Raw genomic sequence first — 16,490 nt, forward strand, 5'->3', positions numbered from 1 at the left:
CATTTCATTCTACAATTGACCACAAACACAGTAGTGATCTCATAAGATTATATTGCCTAGTGGTGTCCTAGCCATCTTAGTTTTCTTAAGTACACTTGAATATTTGCACAGTGGCAAAATTGCCTAATGACATATTTGTCAGAATTTGTCCCCATCATTAAGCAACACATAACTGCACTGTTTTTTTCCATACATACCAATGATAAAATTTAACTTATAAATTAGAAACAATAAGAAACTAATAACAAAAAATAATGTAAAACAATAATTATAACAATATGCTTGTAATAAAAGTATGTAACTGGGCTCTCTTTCTCAAAATATGGAATTTTCCATTTAATTTTTTTTGGTACTGGGGATTGAACCCAGGGACTGTTAACCACTGAGTCATATCCCCAGCCCTTTTTATTTTTTTATTTTGAGACAGGGTCTCACCAAGTTTCTTAGGGCCTTGCTAAGTTGCTGATGCTGGTCTCAAACTTGCAATCTTCCTGCCTCAGCCTCCTGAGTCACTGGGATTATAGGCATGCATCCCCACATCTGGTCATTTAATGTTTGGGGACCATAGTTGACCGCAGGTAACTAAAACCATGACAAGCAAAATGGCGGATAATGGGGGACTACTATATGCATTGTGTTATTAACTGTAGTCACCATGCTATGCAGTAGATCTCAAAAATTTATTCCTTCTATCTAACAAAAACTTTGTATGCTTTAACTTTGTATGCTTTAACTTCCTCTTCACAATCAGTTCCACTAGTAATATGTATTTAGGGGAGTTTAGGTTTTCTAATGTGATTAAAACTGCTATGGTGAAATTTCTGCATTTGGATCTTTTTGCTGCAAGTCACTGAAATTATATTTTTGAGTAAAATATATAGAAGCATTAGTTGGTAAGTGTATGAATATTGATATTAGTTATACTTCCCTTTTTTCTAAGCTCTGCTCATTCATATAATCACTGACACACTGGCTGAAACTATGACAGTGTGGTCCTCCTGAGTCCTGCAGATGGCCTCTTGTCCAGCCAATCAGTATGGGTGTCTAGATGAATGGTTCTGGGATCTGCAAGGTACATTCTCCATTCATTTCCTTTCTTTCCCAACCACAGATCTCTGGTCCTACTTGAGAAGAGATGGAAAATGACCAGGTCTCTGGTGAATGCTACTTGTTCACTTATTCATTAGGTTCTTTTTTTTTTTTTTTCATTAGATGTCAGGGAGCAGGATATAGGTGGAAATGCCAAGGAACCAATAAAAATGTCCCCGGGGTTGGGGAGCAACCAGTTGGACCAAGAAACAGCTGAAACTGGAGGTTAAGGAGAGGAGCCAGGAAGAAAAAGAGGGATAGCCATTGGGAATAGGCAGGATAAGAAGGAAGAAGGAACAGCTGGAGGGAGCATGGAGCACTTCTGGAGATAGATTATAGACTATGGTTACAGACAACAAATGGAGGCATACTGGGACAACCAGACACAGTGAGACAGACTACAAAATAGTCTTTGAGACTGGAGAAGTAGTCATGGAGCAGGGAAGAACATGAGTTTTAAGAACAATCAAAAGCCTTTTCTCAAAAATAAAAAGAACTGGGATGTACTTAGTGGTAGTGCATCCCTGGCTTCAATCTCCAGTATGAAAAAAGAAATAAACAAAAATCAGAAAGGATCATGAAATAGGAGGAGGGACTAGGAAAAAGAGGAAGCAGATAGTAGCCCCTGAGGGGTGACAAACCAGATGAAAAGGAAAAGGCAAAAATGTTCAAACGTTCAAGAAGCTGAGTGTGAGCCTGAGGGTCCAACAACTTCCAGAGGAACCAGAGAACAGTTCCTAGGTTCAGAGAACAAGGGGGGCATAGGGAAAAGGAACAAAAAGGAACAGGGAACAAGAAATGGGAAATATGACCCTGAGAATGGTTAGTAGTCAGAGGATATAGGCAGAGATAGGAGACAATTGCAGAGGATCAAGGAAAGAACAGAATAGTGGGAAAGCCTGCAAGGCTGCAGAATGGCATTGGATAGCAGGGAACCTGTGACACAAGGATCAATTCTGTTGGGAAACAGCCAGAGAGAGCCACAAAAGTACTTGGCTCTGAGTGTCAGCCAGCACCCCCAGGAAATAACCAGAGGATCTAGTAGAGCAGGCATAGTAAATAATAAATGTTTATCTGGTGTAGGTAGCAGCCTGACCAACTTGGGAAGAGCTAAAGAAACCAGAGAAGAACTACAAGGAATAAGATAAATTACTAAAGTGGGATAAGAGCCAGAGATTCCATGCAGTAATCACTAGGGTTAAGGCACAGTGAAGAAGCCAGGGAAAGATTAGGGAGCAGCCAGAGTTCCCAGGAATAAGCTGACTAAGGGGACATGGGATTTTTGTGTTAAAACAGCAAAATTCCTGGGGAAACTGTGATGACCAAGAAACAACCAGAAGAACCAGCCAATAGAGGTAATGTGAATAATGAAGATGGTAGAAGTACAGAATCTAGTCATGGTAGAGAACATACAGCAGAATCAGTGTACTTTAGTGGTAAAGAGCCCAGGCTAAGGAACCAGCCAGACTGGCATTATTCAAAGAGTAGTCCTTGGGCCAAAACCATGAGCATATAAGCAAAGAACTGTCCAAGGGCACAGAAAATGATCTAGATATTAGAAAACAATCAAGGGAATCCAACAGCAACTAGTCTGTGAACCACTGGAAGGAACAAGAAAAGCTCTTAGGAACCAGAGACCAGTAAGATCAACTAGGGCTCCATCAGAACAATGGACCTGCTGGAGGGACAAATGTCTGAGGGAACACAAAACAGGAAACAGGATATATGTATAGTTAGAGGGGCCCAGGTGCAGCCAAAGGAAGCAATAAATAAGACAATGGGAGGAGTCGCAAAGAACAAAAAACATCTAGAGGGAGTAGTAAACAGGAACCAAGGAAGTCAAAAAGAATAAGAAATAGATGGGGAACACTCAGAGGAGCAAGAACCAGAAGAAGGAGCAGGGGAAAGTCTGGAGAAGCAGAAATTCCTTAGAACCCCTTCTGCTGGGCCTGGGGCCAAGGGGAAGGGAAGGATCACATCACTGAGGTGATATACAAGTGTCCCAGAGCAGGAGTGAGAGCAGTCTTAGGCAGGTGGCCTGCATCCCCAGCCAAAGCAGATGGTCAGTAGATCAGAGACAGAGTAGGCAATAAGTGGTCATTCCTGGCAGCCCAGAGCATCCCCAGGGTGAGGGTGTAGAATATGGTGGGACTCAGATCATCCAGAAGAGAGATATCACTGTGATTAGCTGGAGAGCAGAGACGAGCCAGGATGTAAGTCCTTACCTAGGACAAGAAAGTCCTTGTGATGGCAGGGACACATACCATCCGCCATGGCAGAAACTGCCCAGGCTAATTAAACATTTTCATATGTGGCAAGTGAGGCTGAAATCTGGTGGGTCTGTGCCATCAACTTCATACCCAAATCCTACCACAGTCCTTTTCCACCACCCCACATCTGCCTTCACAGCCATAGTGGAGTTCAAAACTTCTGTCTTAAAAGGATAAGGAATCAAATGGGGTCATTGATGGAGAGTGTACCTTGCCTGTTTTCCTTTTGCATCCATCAATGCTTGTAATGCCTGGCATGATCTTTGTACATGATCTCTGTGTATTTGGCCTTAGTGACTTCCCAAGAAGGAGGGTTAGATAAGGGTGATCTTTCATCTAACATCTCAGGCTATGAGTCCACAGGTAGACAGAGGCAGTTGTTAAACTGTTTAATAGTACAATTAATAAATGTTAATCAAAATAAATAAAATCAAATTTAAAAAGCAAAATATATTTAATAGATATTAAAATATTTTAACATGTCCATATTGGGTAGGAAATAAACACTTCTCCTTCCACTGAGGCTCCTCCCCCATAGCACCCACACCGGCAAGGGTCAGTAGGAGGATGCATCCAGTCATGACCCTCAAGGCTCTCACCTTTAGTTGATGAAGGGGGCACTCAAGTGTGTTGTTCAAGGCTCAGGTCCTGCTCCCAGCAACCCTCAGGGCTTGTGCTCCAGGGTATTGGTGAGTGAAGAGATTGGGGGAGGAATTATGGGAACTCTCTGCCTGTTCTGTACCCATGAATAGTCACCAATAAAGAGAGGACCCCTGGGGCTCTGGAAGGTCCAATAGTTCATAATGAATAAAGGTTTATCATTTCATTATGTCAAATCATTAGAGCTTTTCTTTGCTACTTAGTACTATCTTCTGTCTTGTTTAGGAAATCTTCACCTACCCCAGTGCCTAAACCAATACTCAACTTTTGTGTATGTGTGTGTGTGTGTGTGTGTGGTTCTGGGAATCAAACCCAGGGCTTCACACATGCTTTGCCAGTGCTCTACCACTAAGGTACATCCCCAACCCCCCACCTTTTTTTGAAATAGAGTCTCACTAAGTTGCTGAGGCTAGCCTTGATCTTATAATCCTCCTGCCTCAGCCTCCCAAGTAGCTGGGATTACAGGCATGGAACAGCCATGCCTGGATTCACCTATATTTTCTAAGAATTTTAAAGCTTTGATTCTCTGGTAACTTATTTTGCAATAGTGTCAAGATTAAAGAGAACTTGGGAAAAGAGTACACGTAACTATATATGCCCTTTATCCAGAATCAATAATCATTAACATTTTGCTACTTTGCTTTCATTGTCTCAATTTATGTGTGAATGTGTATGTATGTATACACCCAGATATATATTTTTTTAATTTTCTGGGTTCTGGGGGTATGGCTTAGTGGTACAGTGCTTGCCTAACATGAACCAGGCTCTGGATTCCATCCCAGCACAATAAAAATAAATAGATAGATAAATGACTTTTACTTTTCAAACCATTTGAAAGTAATTTGCAGATATAATTTCCATTTACTCCTAAATTCTTCTATGTTTATCTCTTAAGAATGAGAACATTCTGGGGCTGGGGTTTTGGCTCAGCGGTGGAGTGCTTGCCTCGCACATGTGAGACACTGGGTTCGATCCTTAGCACCACATAAAAATAAATAAACAAAATAAAGGTTTTGTGTCCATTTACAACTAAAAAAAAATTTTAAAAAAAACAATGAGGACATTCTCAGCCAGGTGTTGTGGTGCAAAGCTGGAATCCCAGTGCCTCAGGAAGCTGAGTCCAGAGGTACACAAGTTTGAAGCCAGCCTCAGCAACTTAGTGGGATCCTGTCTCAAAATAAAAAAATAAAAGGGCCAGACATGTGGTTCAGTGGTAGGATGCTTACCTAGAATGTATGAGGCCCTGGGTTCAATCCCCAATCCACACACAAAAAAGGATGGGACAACTATCAAAATCAAGAAATTTAATATTGATATAGTATTATCTAATATATAGTATATATTGTCTAATTATTTAATATTCAATATCTAAAACAGATGCTCCTCAACTTCCTATGGGGTTACATCCTGAAAACCTATGGTAAATTGAAAATATCATAAATCAAAAATGCATTTAATACACCTAATCTGTTGAATATCATAGCTTAGCCTAGCCTAACTCAAATGTGCTCAGACCCTTATATTAGCCTACAGTTAGGTAAAAATCATCAAACACAAAGTGTGTTTAATAATAAAGTATTGACTATCTCATGTAATTTATTGAATACTATACTGACAGTGAAAGACAGACTGGTTGTGTGGGGATTGCTTTTGTACCATCATAAAGTAGAAAAATCATAAGTTGAACCATCATCAATTGGGACTGTTTATATGCAGTTTCTCCAGGTGTCACAATTATGTCCTTTACAACACCCCCCATCCAAGATCCAAAACATTTCATAAGTTAGATTTAGTGGCCATGTCTCGTCAGTCTTTACTCTGGACTTTATGACATGGACAGTTTCAAAAACAATCTTTCAATTTGGGTTTGCTAATAGCAAACAATTAGATTCAGATTATTCAATTTTTGAGAGGAAGTTAACAAAAATTGACGCCATGTTCTCAGTGCCTTGTGTTGAGAGGCATTCAATATCCATTTGTCCTGTTACTGAAAATGTTTACTTTGACTACCTGGTTAAAGTACTGTCAAGCATCTGCACTTTCCAATGTAATTAATAAGTGTTTCATAGAGGACTAGTTTGAGACTATGTAAATACCCCATTTCTCATATTTTTGCCCACTTATTATAGCACACATCAGTGATTCCTACCTGTGACAATGAATTATTATGCTGTTTCCCTAATGGTGTTTTTCTAATTCTGTCATTTCTACATTTATAAGTTGGCATTGTATTATAAGAAGAAATATTCCTAGCTCTGACTCCTGAAAAGACAATGACATGCCAGGCATGAGTGCACCTTGATTTATAATTACTAACAGGAACTAGAGCTTTGGGGAGAAATGGCTTACTCCAGAGCTAATACAGACAAAGTACAAAATAATCACTGAAGAACTGCTAGAAAGTAAGGAACTGCTCAAAATATGGGACCTGTTCAAATGACACAGGAACCAGTTTGAAAGAGCTTCCTCTGGCCAAGGCTAGGACAATTTAAGTAGCAAAATCCTTTTTTTTTTTAAAGAAACAGGATCTTGCTATGTTGCCCAGGCTATCCCTGAATTCTGGGCTCAAGAGATCCTCCTGCCTCAGCCTCCTGAGTAACTGGGATTTTAGGCATGTACCACTGTATCCAGCTTTACAAAATCCATTTTATAACATTTCATCACCTCAAAAACAAACCCCACCCTTTAGCTATCCTCTTCTTCTCCCCACCCTTCCTCATGTCCCCCAACCCCTAAACAACCACTAATCTACTTGCTATCACTATATCCTTCTTTATTCTAGACATTTCATATGAATGAAATCATATAATATGTGGTCTTTAAGCTTCTTTCACTTAGAATAATGTTTTGAAGGCCCATCCATGTTGCAACATCATTTTTTTTATGTCTGAACATTATTCCACTATATAGATATACCACATTTCCTTTATCCACGAATCTGTTGTCATTCTAAATATTCACGTATATACTCCTAGGAGTGGAATTGCTGGTTCAAATAGTAGCTCTGTTTATTCTTTGAGGAACTGCCAGACTCTTTCCCAAATCTGCTGCACCATTTTACACTCCTATTAGTGTATAAAAGTCCCAATTTCTTTATATCCTCACCAATACTTGCTATTTTCTTATTTTTTTGATTCTAGCCTTTCTAATGAGTGTGAAAGGTAGTACCTTGTAGTTTTGATTTACATTTTTCCTGATAATTTTTGATGTTAAACATCTTTTCATAATGCTTGTTGGTCATTATACCTTCATGTCTGAAGGATAATTTTGCCAGATACAGAATTTAGGATAGACAATTCATTTCATTCAGCCCTTGAAAAATGTGCAACTTCCTTTTCTTACCTTCATGGTTTCTGATAAGAAATCAGCTGTCACTTTATCTTTCTCCTGTAGGTAAGGTGTCACTTCTCTCTTGCTGATTTCATAATTTTTCCTTTGTCTTTAGTTTTCTGAAGTTTGATTATGCTGCACCCTGGCATAGATTTCTTTGGTTTACACTTTTGGGATTTTCTCAAATTCTTAAATCTCTAGTTTGGCATATTTTGCCAAATTTTTCAGCCATTGTTTCTTCAAATATATTCTTTTTCATCTGATATTCTTTCTCCTCTCTTTCTGAGACTCTGATGAACATGAATATCAAATCTTTTTTTATAGTCTCATAGGCTCCTGAGACCCTGTTCATTTTTGCTTTCTGTTCAAATTGGGAAATTTCTATTCTTCTACTCCCAAGTTCTCTGATGCTTTTCTCTATTCTGCTGTGGAGCCCATCCACTGAGTTTTTAATTTTAGTTATTCTATTTTTCAGTTATTAAATTTTCATTTAGTTTTTTATTATATCTTCTATTTCTTTACTGAGACTTTTCTAGTTTTGCATTTCTTTTAGGATACTGATATTTTTTATGATGGCTGCTTTAAAATTTCCACTTAGTAATAGGAATAGCTTTATTTGTCAGATTATTTTAATGTCTATATCATCTTCATATTGGTGTCTCTTAATGGCCTTTTCTCATTCAAGTTCACATTTTCCTGGTTCTTCATAAGATCCCTGATTTTCAGTACATCTTAGTTGTTTTGGAGAATTATGGGAATCTGGGAAATTATTTAAATCTAATTCATAGAAGACCTCCTCTGACACTGTTCTGCTACAAAGCAGGACTCTCCCCCCCTTACTGCCAAGTGGAGGTGGGAGTTAATAATCCCCACTGACCTTTTTTTAACACCCTGGCAAGGGCAAGCACTTTTTTTTTTCCAGTACAGAGGATTGAACCCAGGGATGCTTTACCACAAACTACATCTCCAGGCTTTTTTATTTTATTTTGAGACAGGGTCTCACTAAATTGCCCAGGGTGGCCTTGATCTGGCAATCCTCCTGCCTTGGCTACCAGTATTATAGGTGTGCACCACTGTGTCTCATGTGAGGGGTGCTTTGTTATTGTCAGTTAGGGGCACAATTTCAGGCTCCCCACCAGATCTCTTCTAACTCCACATTGGTGGAAAAGTGGGTGTGGGTGGGAGTCTGAGATCCCCACATGGCCTAAACTGATAGCATGGGAGAGATTCCTCATTCCCCCCAGGGCAGGGATGAAAATCTAGGCTGCCCACTGGGCCTTTGATGATGGGGGTGAGGGTCAATGCTTGGCTGGATTAGGGAGCTTTTCTGTTTTGTTTTGTTTTTTCTTGATTTGCTAGGTTGCTCTTTTCTCAGATCTTTGCCTAGACAGCAAGCTTTCCTTGGGGCTTTTATCCAAGCCCATTGCCCTTCTGGGTTTCCAACTTATCCAGCACTAGTCCAGGATATCTGAGGCCAGAAGAAAACTCAGGGAATTCACTGTTGTATCATTCCTTAGGTTCTAGAGCCCCTTCCCAGAATGCCTTCTTCTCTTCAACTTTTAGTCTTCTTATCTTTGTTCAATGTTTTGGATTTTTAGCTATACTTAGCAGGAGAAATAGAAAGAAATGTGTCAATTCCATTTTTTCTATTGGCGTTTTTTTAATTTAACTTTTTGAATAGGTAATACATTCCCAAATCCCCCTAACATGGAATATCAGTCTAGCTGCGTATAGTGGCACCCACCTGTAATTGCAGCTACTATGGGAGTCTGAGGCAGGAGAATCACAAGTTTGAAGCCAGCCTCAGCAACATAAGATACCCTGTCTCAAAATAAAAAATAAAAAGGGCTGGGGATGTAGCTCAGTGATAGAGCATCCCTGTTACCACACACACACACACACACACACACACACACACACATCTTCATTAGTTTGTGGATAGGTTAGATACATTCTCAGAGGTTATGCAAATAAAAGCAGCTGAGAAAATATCCTTAGTATTTTCCTACAAAGACAGTAGATACTGTACATTTGTTGAACACAAATTTTTAAAAATTAGTGTTTTAATCTTTTGTTATGAAATATTCCACATATTTTGAATAATATTGTTGAATGTGTCTCCTGCTGTACATATGCATATATTCCATGAGTGGAATTGTTACTACTTTCCCTCTGTGGAACCATAACAAGATGCTACACCAATTGAGTAGTGAAAGAGACTTACTCTTGGCTAAGAATGGAAGTGGACAATAAACTTGAAGATCAACTGAACTCCCCACCACCCCCCACGTGGTCAGGAGATTATAGATACAAGGTAAAAAATGAGAAGGAGGGATAGATGAATAAAGATGAGAAATATTGTTGGGCGCTGTAGCACATGCCTGTAATCCCAGTGATTTGGGAGGCTGAGTCAGGAGGATCAAATTCAATGCCTGCCTCAGCAATTTAGCTAGACTGCCTCAGCAACTTGGTGAGATCCTGTCTCAAAATAAAAAAAAAAAAGGGCTGGGAATGCACTGAGTGGCTAAGTGCCTCTGAGTTCAATACCTGGTACCAAAAAAAGGGGCAGGGGAGGAATATTAATGTGTTTTATTATAATGAAGTTAGTGATTATTTGGAGGTCACTCTGTCAGCCATCACAGGTACACCAGTTGCAGCCAGCCCACCTGAAGAGGAACTTCTGGCCTTCAGGCATCCTTTCCTCAAAGATAAACAAAGTTAAGGTAAGGTAGAAATTCAGTTAGGTCACCTAGTCAGTACAAGATTAGGGCAGTGCACTGTATTGTATATATGTCTTCAGCATTAACTGATAGATCTTAAGTACTTTCCAAAGTGGTTGCAGCAGTTCATATCACCATCAGCAATAACAGAGTTCTTTTTGCATCATGTTTTCTTCAATACTTGGTACTGTCAGTTTTTTTTTTTCATTTAAGGCATTCTAGGGGTTATGTAGTGGTATCTCATTATGGTTTTAATTTGTATTCCTTAATGTCTAAAATGTTAAACCTTTTTCCTATGTGTATTGAAGCCTTGGATTTCCTCTTTTGTAAAATGCCCGTTAAATCCCTTGTCCATTTTTGTACTAGGTGAACTCTTATTCTCACTGGTTTGAAATTCTGTACACCTTTTATTAGTAATATGTGCTGCAGGTTATCTTTTTATGTGATAGCTTTCTTTTTTTCTTCTTTTTTAATTTTAATTTTTTGGTACTGGGGATTTAACCCAGAAATTCTCTACCACTGCGCTATATTCTCGACCCTTTTTGTTTATATTGTGAGACAGGGTCTTGCTAAATTATGGAGGCTGACCTGGAACTTGTGGATCCTCCTGCCTCAGCCTCCCAAGTTGCTAGAATTATAGGCATGCACCACTGCATCTGGCCTTTCTTCCTTTTTAAATACTGTCTTTTAAATGACTAGAAGTGCTAAACTTCATTGTAAACATACTCTCATCAGTCATGTTTTGTGTATGGTACTGGGGATTGAACCCAGTGATGCTCTACCACTAAGCTATATCCTGAGCCCTATTATTTTATTTTATTTTAAGACAGTGTCTTGCCTAAGTTGTCCCAGTTGATCTCTTGCCTCAACCTCCTGAGTAGCTGAGAGTATGGGTGTGTACCACTGTGCCAGGATTCTTTCTTTTTATTTTGGTACTAGGAATTGAACCCAGAGCCTTGCACATGCTAAGCAACACTCTAGACCTGAGTTACATACCAGCCCCATCAGTCTTTTTTTATGGTTAATGTTTTCTTCTTCCCATTGGGAATTATTTTTCTAATCTACAATCATGAAGATAGTCTTCTAAAAGTTTTTGCCTTCCACTTTTAGGTGTATAATTTATCTGGAGTTGATTTTTTTTGCATATGATGTGGAGTAGGGATCAAATTGTACTTCTTCCTGAGCTGGGGTTGTGGCTCAGTGGTAGCGTGCTCGCCTAACATGCATGAGGCACTAGGTTCAATCCTCAGAGGCATTGGGTTCAAGCCTCAGCACCACATAAATGTAAAATAAAGATATTGTGTCTACCTAAAACTAAAAAATAAATATTAAAAAAAATTAATCTCTTCCTGTATGTACCTGTCATGGCACCATTTACTTTTTAAATTAAATTATTTGTTTATTCTAATTTGTTATACACTATGGCAGAATGCAATTAATTTCATATTACACATATAGAGCACAATTTTTCAAGTCACTGATTGTACACAAAGTTTTTTCATGGCATCATTTATTGAAAATGTTCTCACTATCTGCTTGAACAGCTTTGGCTTAAATCACATGATCATATACGTGGGTGTGTTTCTGTCCTCTCTGTTCTGTTCCAGTGGATTATCTGAGCACCAGTACCACAATATCATAAATTTCCATTGCTTTGTAAATCTTAAAGTCTTGTAAACCTTGTCCTCCCACCTTGTTTTTACTAATCAGGAGTCTCATGGCTAGTCTTGGCCATTTGCATTTCCACAGAAATTTTAGAAATGACTTGTCAGAGTCCATGAAATTGAATTGTGACATTGATTGGGATGGCATTGAATTGATTGAATTTTTGCTTTTTTAGTCTTTCTGTCTTGGGGTTTACTGTGTCATTTTTATAATGTTTTGATTTAGATGCTTAATTCATCAAAGTTTGGACTGTATTCATTTGTAATATGAATATTAAAGACTAGTTTCCACTCCAATTACCATGTCATTATCCTTTAAATTCTTACAGTACTAATTTCATTAGTGTTGGCTCTAGGTGTATCTAGTGTATTTTCTTAGACTATACTATAGTTGTCTCTCAGTATCCACCGGAGACTGACTCTAGAACCCACTACTGATACCAAAATCCTTGGATGCTTGAGTCAACCTTTGCACATCCTCTGGTGTTCTTTAAATCATATGCAAATGACTTATAATACCTGATTCAGTATAAATTCTGTATAAATAGATATGCTGCATTGTTTAGGGAATAATGACAAAAGATCTGTACATGTTCAGTACAGAAGCATTTTTTTTTCAATCCACAGGTGGTTGAATCCACAGGAATGGAATTTGCCATTAATAGAGAGGGTCAACTGTATCTTCTTAAGACCATCAGTTATTTTGAACTATGTTTTTTAGGGTTTTGTTTTATTTTTGGTACTGGGTATTGAACACAGGGTGCTTATTCACTGAGCCACATCCCCAGCCTTTTTATGTTTTTGTTTTTTTTTTTTTTAATTTTGAGACAGGGTCTCACTAAGTTGCTGAGGCTGGCCTCAATCTGCAATCTTCCTTCCTCAGCTTCTTGAGTCACGGGATTATAGACATGCCCCTCTGTGCCCAACTGAACTATGTTTTTAAAACTTTAAAATTGTGGTTTTTGAAAAGATCCCACTTATTAATGTTTGTGTGTGTGTGTGTGTGTGTGTGTGTGTGTGATGCTGGGGATTGAACCCAGGGCCTTGTGCATGCGAGGCAAACACTCTACCAACTGAGCATATCCCGAGCCCATTAATGTTTTTTGACTTAGTTGCACTATGTTTAAAGATGGTCTGTATGGTAGGCTTTCGTGTCTTGTCTGTGTGCTCCTCCTGAGCAGTCTCAACTGATTCCCTACTCTGTAGTGAGAACTTCCAAATCAGAACTTCTATCCTAGTCCATGTCATACAATCCCATGTAAGTTTTATCACCTTAATTTCAAAATATGACATTATGTTTCATCCTCTTCCCCACCCCTCCTATTCTGTTAACCTCTCAGTTTATGATCTACATGTTTATGTAAAACCAATCACTGAATATTGCCTTAGATTCATTATTTTTCTCACCCTGAAATTCAGCCTCCTCCTTCTTTTTTTTTTTTTTTTTTGGTACTGGGATTGAACCCAGGGAACTTTACCACTGAACTATATTTTTTATTTTGAGACAGGGTCTCACTAAGTTGCTGAGGCTGGCCTCTAACTTGTGATCCTGTGCCTCAGCCTCCCATGTCACGGGGAGATGTGTGACCCAGCAGATGTGTGCCACTGCATCCTGCTCCCACAATTCAGCCTCCTTAAAACATTGCATCAAAACTGTCTTTTAAGGGGCTGGAGTTGTACCACATATAAATTAATTAATCAATTAATTAAAGGTCCATCAGCAACTAAAAAAACTGTCTTCTAGAGGTTGGGTTGTGGCTCAGTGGTAGAGCACTTGCCTAGTGCATGGGAGGCCCTGGGTTCGATCCTCAACACCACATAAAAATAAATAAATAAAACAAAGGTATTGTGTCCAACTACAACTAAAAAATAAATATATTTTTAAAACTGTCTTCTATATCCTCAACTTCTCCATTCCATTGTTAAGTCCAGCTTTTCTTTTTTCTCACATGAACTCTATAGTGCATCTCCACACTGATCATCAAGTCTCAACCATTTCAAACATTCCTATGATGTACCTTGACTACTGTTTTAAAGCACACTATTATGATTCTGTCTTTTCCTGTGTTTAAATGGCAGTCCATTCTCCATGAGGAAAAAAAGGATTGTTCCTTGTTCTAACCCTAATATATCTCTACAGTTTTCCTCATAACTGCCTTCTCAATCTACTACATAAATTCCTCTCCTTTTATAAAATTATTTGAAATTTCCTGAATAAATCATGTATTTTAATTGTTTCCTTATTCCATACTTTTGTTCATACTTTTGTTCATATCCTTTCTAGATAACTCTAACCATAAAATCTCTGTGTAACCTAATCTTAAATCATCCATTACCCTCTTCTGTCTTCCTTTGTTGGTTAGTCAAATTCTTTAAGTCATTTTATATTTTATTCAACTTTATATTGCCATTGCCTAACACATCCAGCACATAACTGATGATTAAATATATTGTGTCTAGTTCCTAAGTTAACTAGAGAATTTAAAGAAGACCCATTTATCCAGGCATGGTGGCATACACATTTAATCCCAGCCACTTGGGAGGCTGAGGCAGAAGGATCATGAGTTCAAAGCTAGTCTCAGCAAAAGTAAGGCACTAAGCAACTCAGTAAGACCCTGCTCTAAATAAAATACAAAATAGGACTGGGCATGCAGCTCAGTGGTTGAAGGCCCCTGAGTTTAATCCTTGGCATTCAAAAAAAAAAAAAAAAGAAAGAAAGCCCATTTAAATCTCCATTTTTAAAGTAGAATGACATAATGGATAAATGAATAAATGTAGTACACAAGGAATGTCAAAATACTTTTAGTTAAGTTTTTACTTCTCATATCATAAAAGGTAAATCTAGCAAAAACCCTATATGTTACATTATGGTAAAAGAGCATTAAAAAACAATTTCTTCTCTATCTTCTGCCATCCCCCTGTGCTGACCATGTCACCTTGAACAGGGTTGTGTTGTTACAGGTATCCATATCATTTGAGGATGTGACTGTGAACTTCAGCAGGGAGGAGTGGCAGCATTTGGACCCTGTTCAGAGACGTCTGTACTGGGATGTGACACTGGAGAACTACCATCATCTGATCTCAGTGGGTAAGCACTGGTGCTCATGAGTCGGCTAGGGGCCTCAGTATGACATTTCTATTCTCAGCCACTGAGTGCTCTGAGGCATCCCAAGTGTGTGATGGTGTCACCCTTGATTTGACTGTGATTCTTCAGTCCCTTTCACCTCTGTCTATTTCTTTGTTCCATCAAACCTGGGGACTTTCCTGAAGAGCAAATGGGAAGCTTCATTGAAAGGTCCCTGAAACCTGATTGGCTAGACCCAACCCTGTATTATATTCTGTTAATAGGATATCAAGTTCCCAAATTAGAAGCCATCTACAAGTTGGAGCAAGGAGAGAGGCCATGGACACTGGAGGGGGAAGCTCCATGTCAAAGCTGTTCAGGTGTGTGACCCAGCAGATGGGGGCATAATGTATTTTGTATATAAAAGTAAACCCCACTTTTCTTAGAAGAGGCCAATGCCTGAGAAAGGTTGTGAAGATGATTTGATCTTGAAAGTTCTAAATTTTGGGGCTGGGTATGGTGGCACATGCCTGTAATCCCAGCAACTCGGGAGGCTGAGGGAGAAAGATTGCAAGTTTGAGGCCAGCCTCAGCAATTTAGTGAGACCCTAAGCAACATTTTCTTTTTGTTGCTAAGAATTGAACCTAGTGGTGCTTTACCTCTGAGCTACATCTCCAGTCATATATATATATATATATATATATATATATATATTTTTTTTTTTTTTTTTTTTTTTTTGAGACAGGATCTCACTAAATTGCTTAGGGCCTCACTAAGTTGCTGAGGCTGGCTTTGAACTTCTCTTGCCTCAGCTTCTTGAGTTGCTGGGATTATAGGCATGTGCCACTGCACCTAGCTAGGACCTTTTCACTCTTCTTACTCCATTCCTATCCCCGAGTTTAGATTCTTCCCTTGTACATCAGATGCTTTAAAATTTCTATTTTATTTTATTTCCATTCCCCATATCCATCCCTTATTCTATGATGGCAATTAATGACATGATCCATGAATTTATGTGATATTCTCATAAACCCTGAAGTATTGGTTTATGAGTATATATTTATAGTATATACAAATTATATTATACTATATATCTTAATTCTATTCTTTTTTCCCACTCCTCCCTAAGGGATGTTCGTAACTGTAGTGTGTTCATCTGGCTTTGTTCTACAGATTGCTGCACAGTATTCTGCAGTACGCCAAGAACACACGTTACTTAACCATTCATCCAGTGGACACTGAACTTCCAGTTAATGCAAATTCCACGATAAATGTACATACAAATTTTCCTTTATGGAGTATGAAAATTTCTCAAGGATGTGTGAAAAAGAGAGTTTGCCTAAATATTGTGTATGCTCAGCCTGAATTTTTTTCTTTTTCTTTCTTTCTTTCTTTGTCTTTTTTTTTCTTTTGATGCTGGGGATGGAACCCAGGGCTTTGTGCACATTAAGCTTGTGCTATACTACTGAACTAAACTACCAGTCCCTCATCCTGAATTTGACTAAGTACCACATATTATTCTTAGATTGTCTGCACTAATTTATACTCCCCACAACAGAGTACAAGGGCTCTTGTTATCCCAGTGTATCTGCTAACAAGTAATAGTAACCATAGTGTCTAATAGTACTAATAGTGTCTTGTTTTTTTGTCCAACAGTGGGTATAAAGTGGCCCATATGTCTCTTTCTGTCTTT

The 16,490-nt window shown here is 38.6% G+C and overlaps 1 protein-coding gene and 1 non-coding gene across 5 annotated transcripts in view; one reads left to right on the plus strand and one right to left on the minus strand.

Moving 5' to 3' along the window:
* Positions 1–16,490, plus strand: part of Znf41 (zinc finger protein 41) — a 49,175-nt gene that overhangs the window by 22,958 nt on the left and 9,727 nt on the right. For 2 of the 4 annotated variants that reach the window (XM_046442573.1, XM_046442574.2), the window contains exons 3-5: positions 9,983–10,072; positions 14,695–14,821; positions 15,082–15,177. In XM_046442573.1, the coding sequence (XP_046298529.1) occupies positions 9,983–10,072; positions 14,695–14,821; positions 15,082–15,177 (313 nt within the window). The remainder of the gene's footprint in view (positions 1–9,982; positions 10,073–14,694; positions 14,822–15,081; positions 15,178–16,490) is intronic. The other 2 variants (XM_046442576.1, XM_046442575.1) reach the window with 2 other exon arrangements.
* On the minus strand, positions 12,748–12,818 carry Trnaa-cgc (transfer RNA alanine (anticodon CGC)). The gene has a single exon. It is a non-coding gene; the product is annotated as a tRNA-Ala (tRNA).

This window comes from Marmota monax, unplaced genomic scaffold, assembly GCF_021218885.2.
Source record: "Marmota monax isolate L192 unplaced genomic scaffold, Marmota_monax_Labrador192_F-V1.1 WCK01_AAM20220418_F8-fsc00170, whole genome shotgun sequence".
In the NCBI taxonomy this organism is placed as follows: Eukaryota; Metazoa; Chordata; class Mammalia; order Rodentia; family Sciuridae; genus Marmota; species Marmota monax.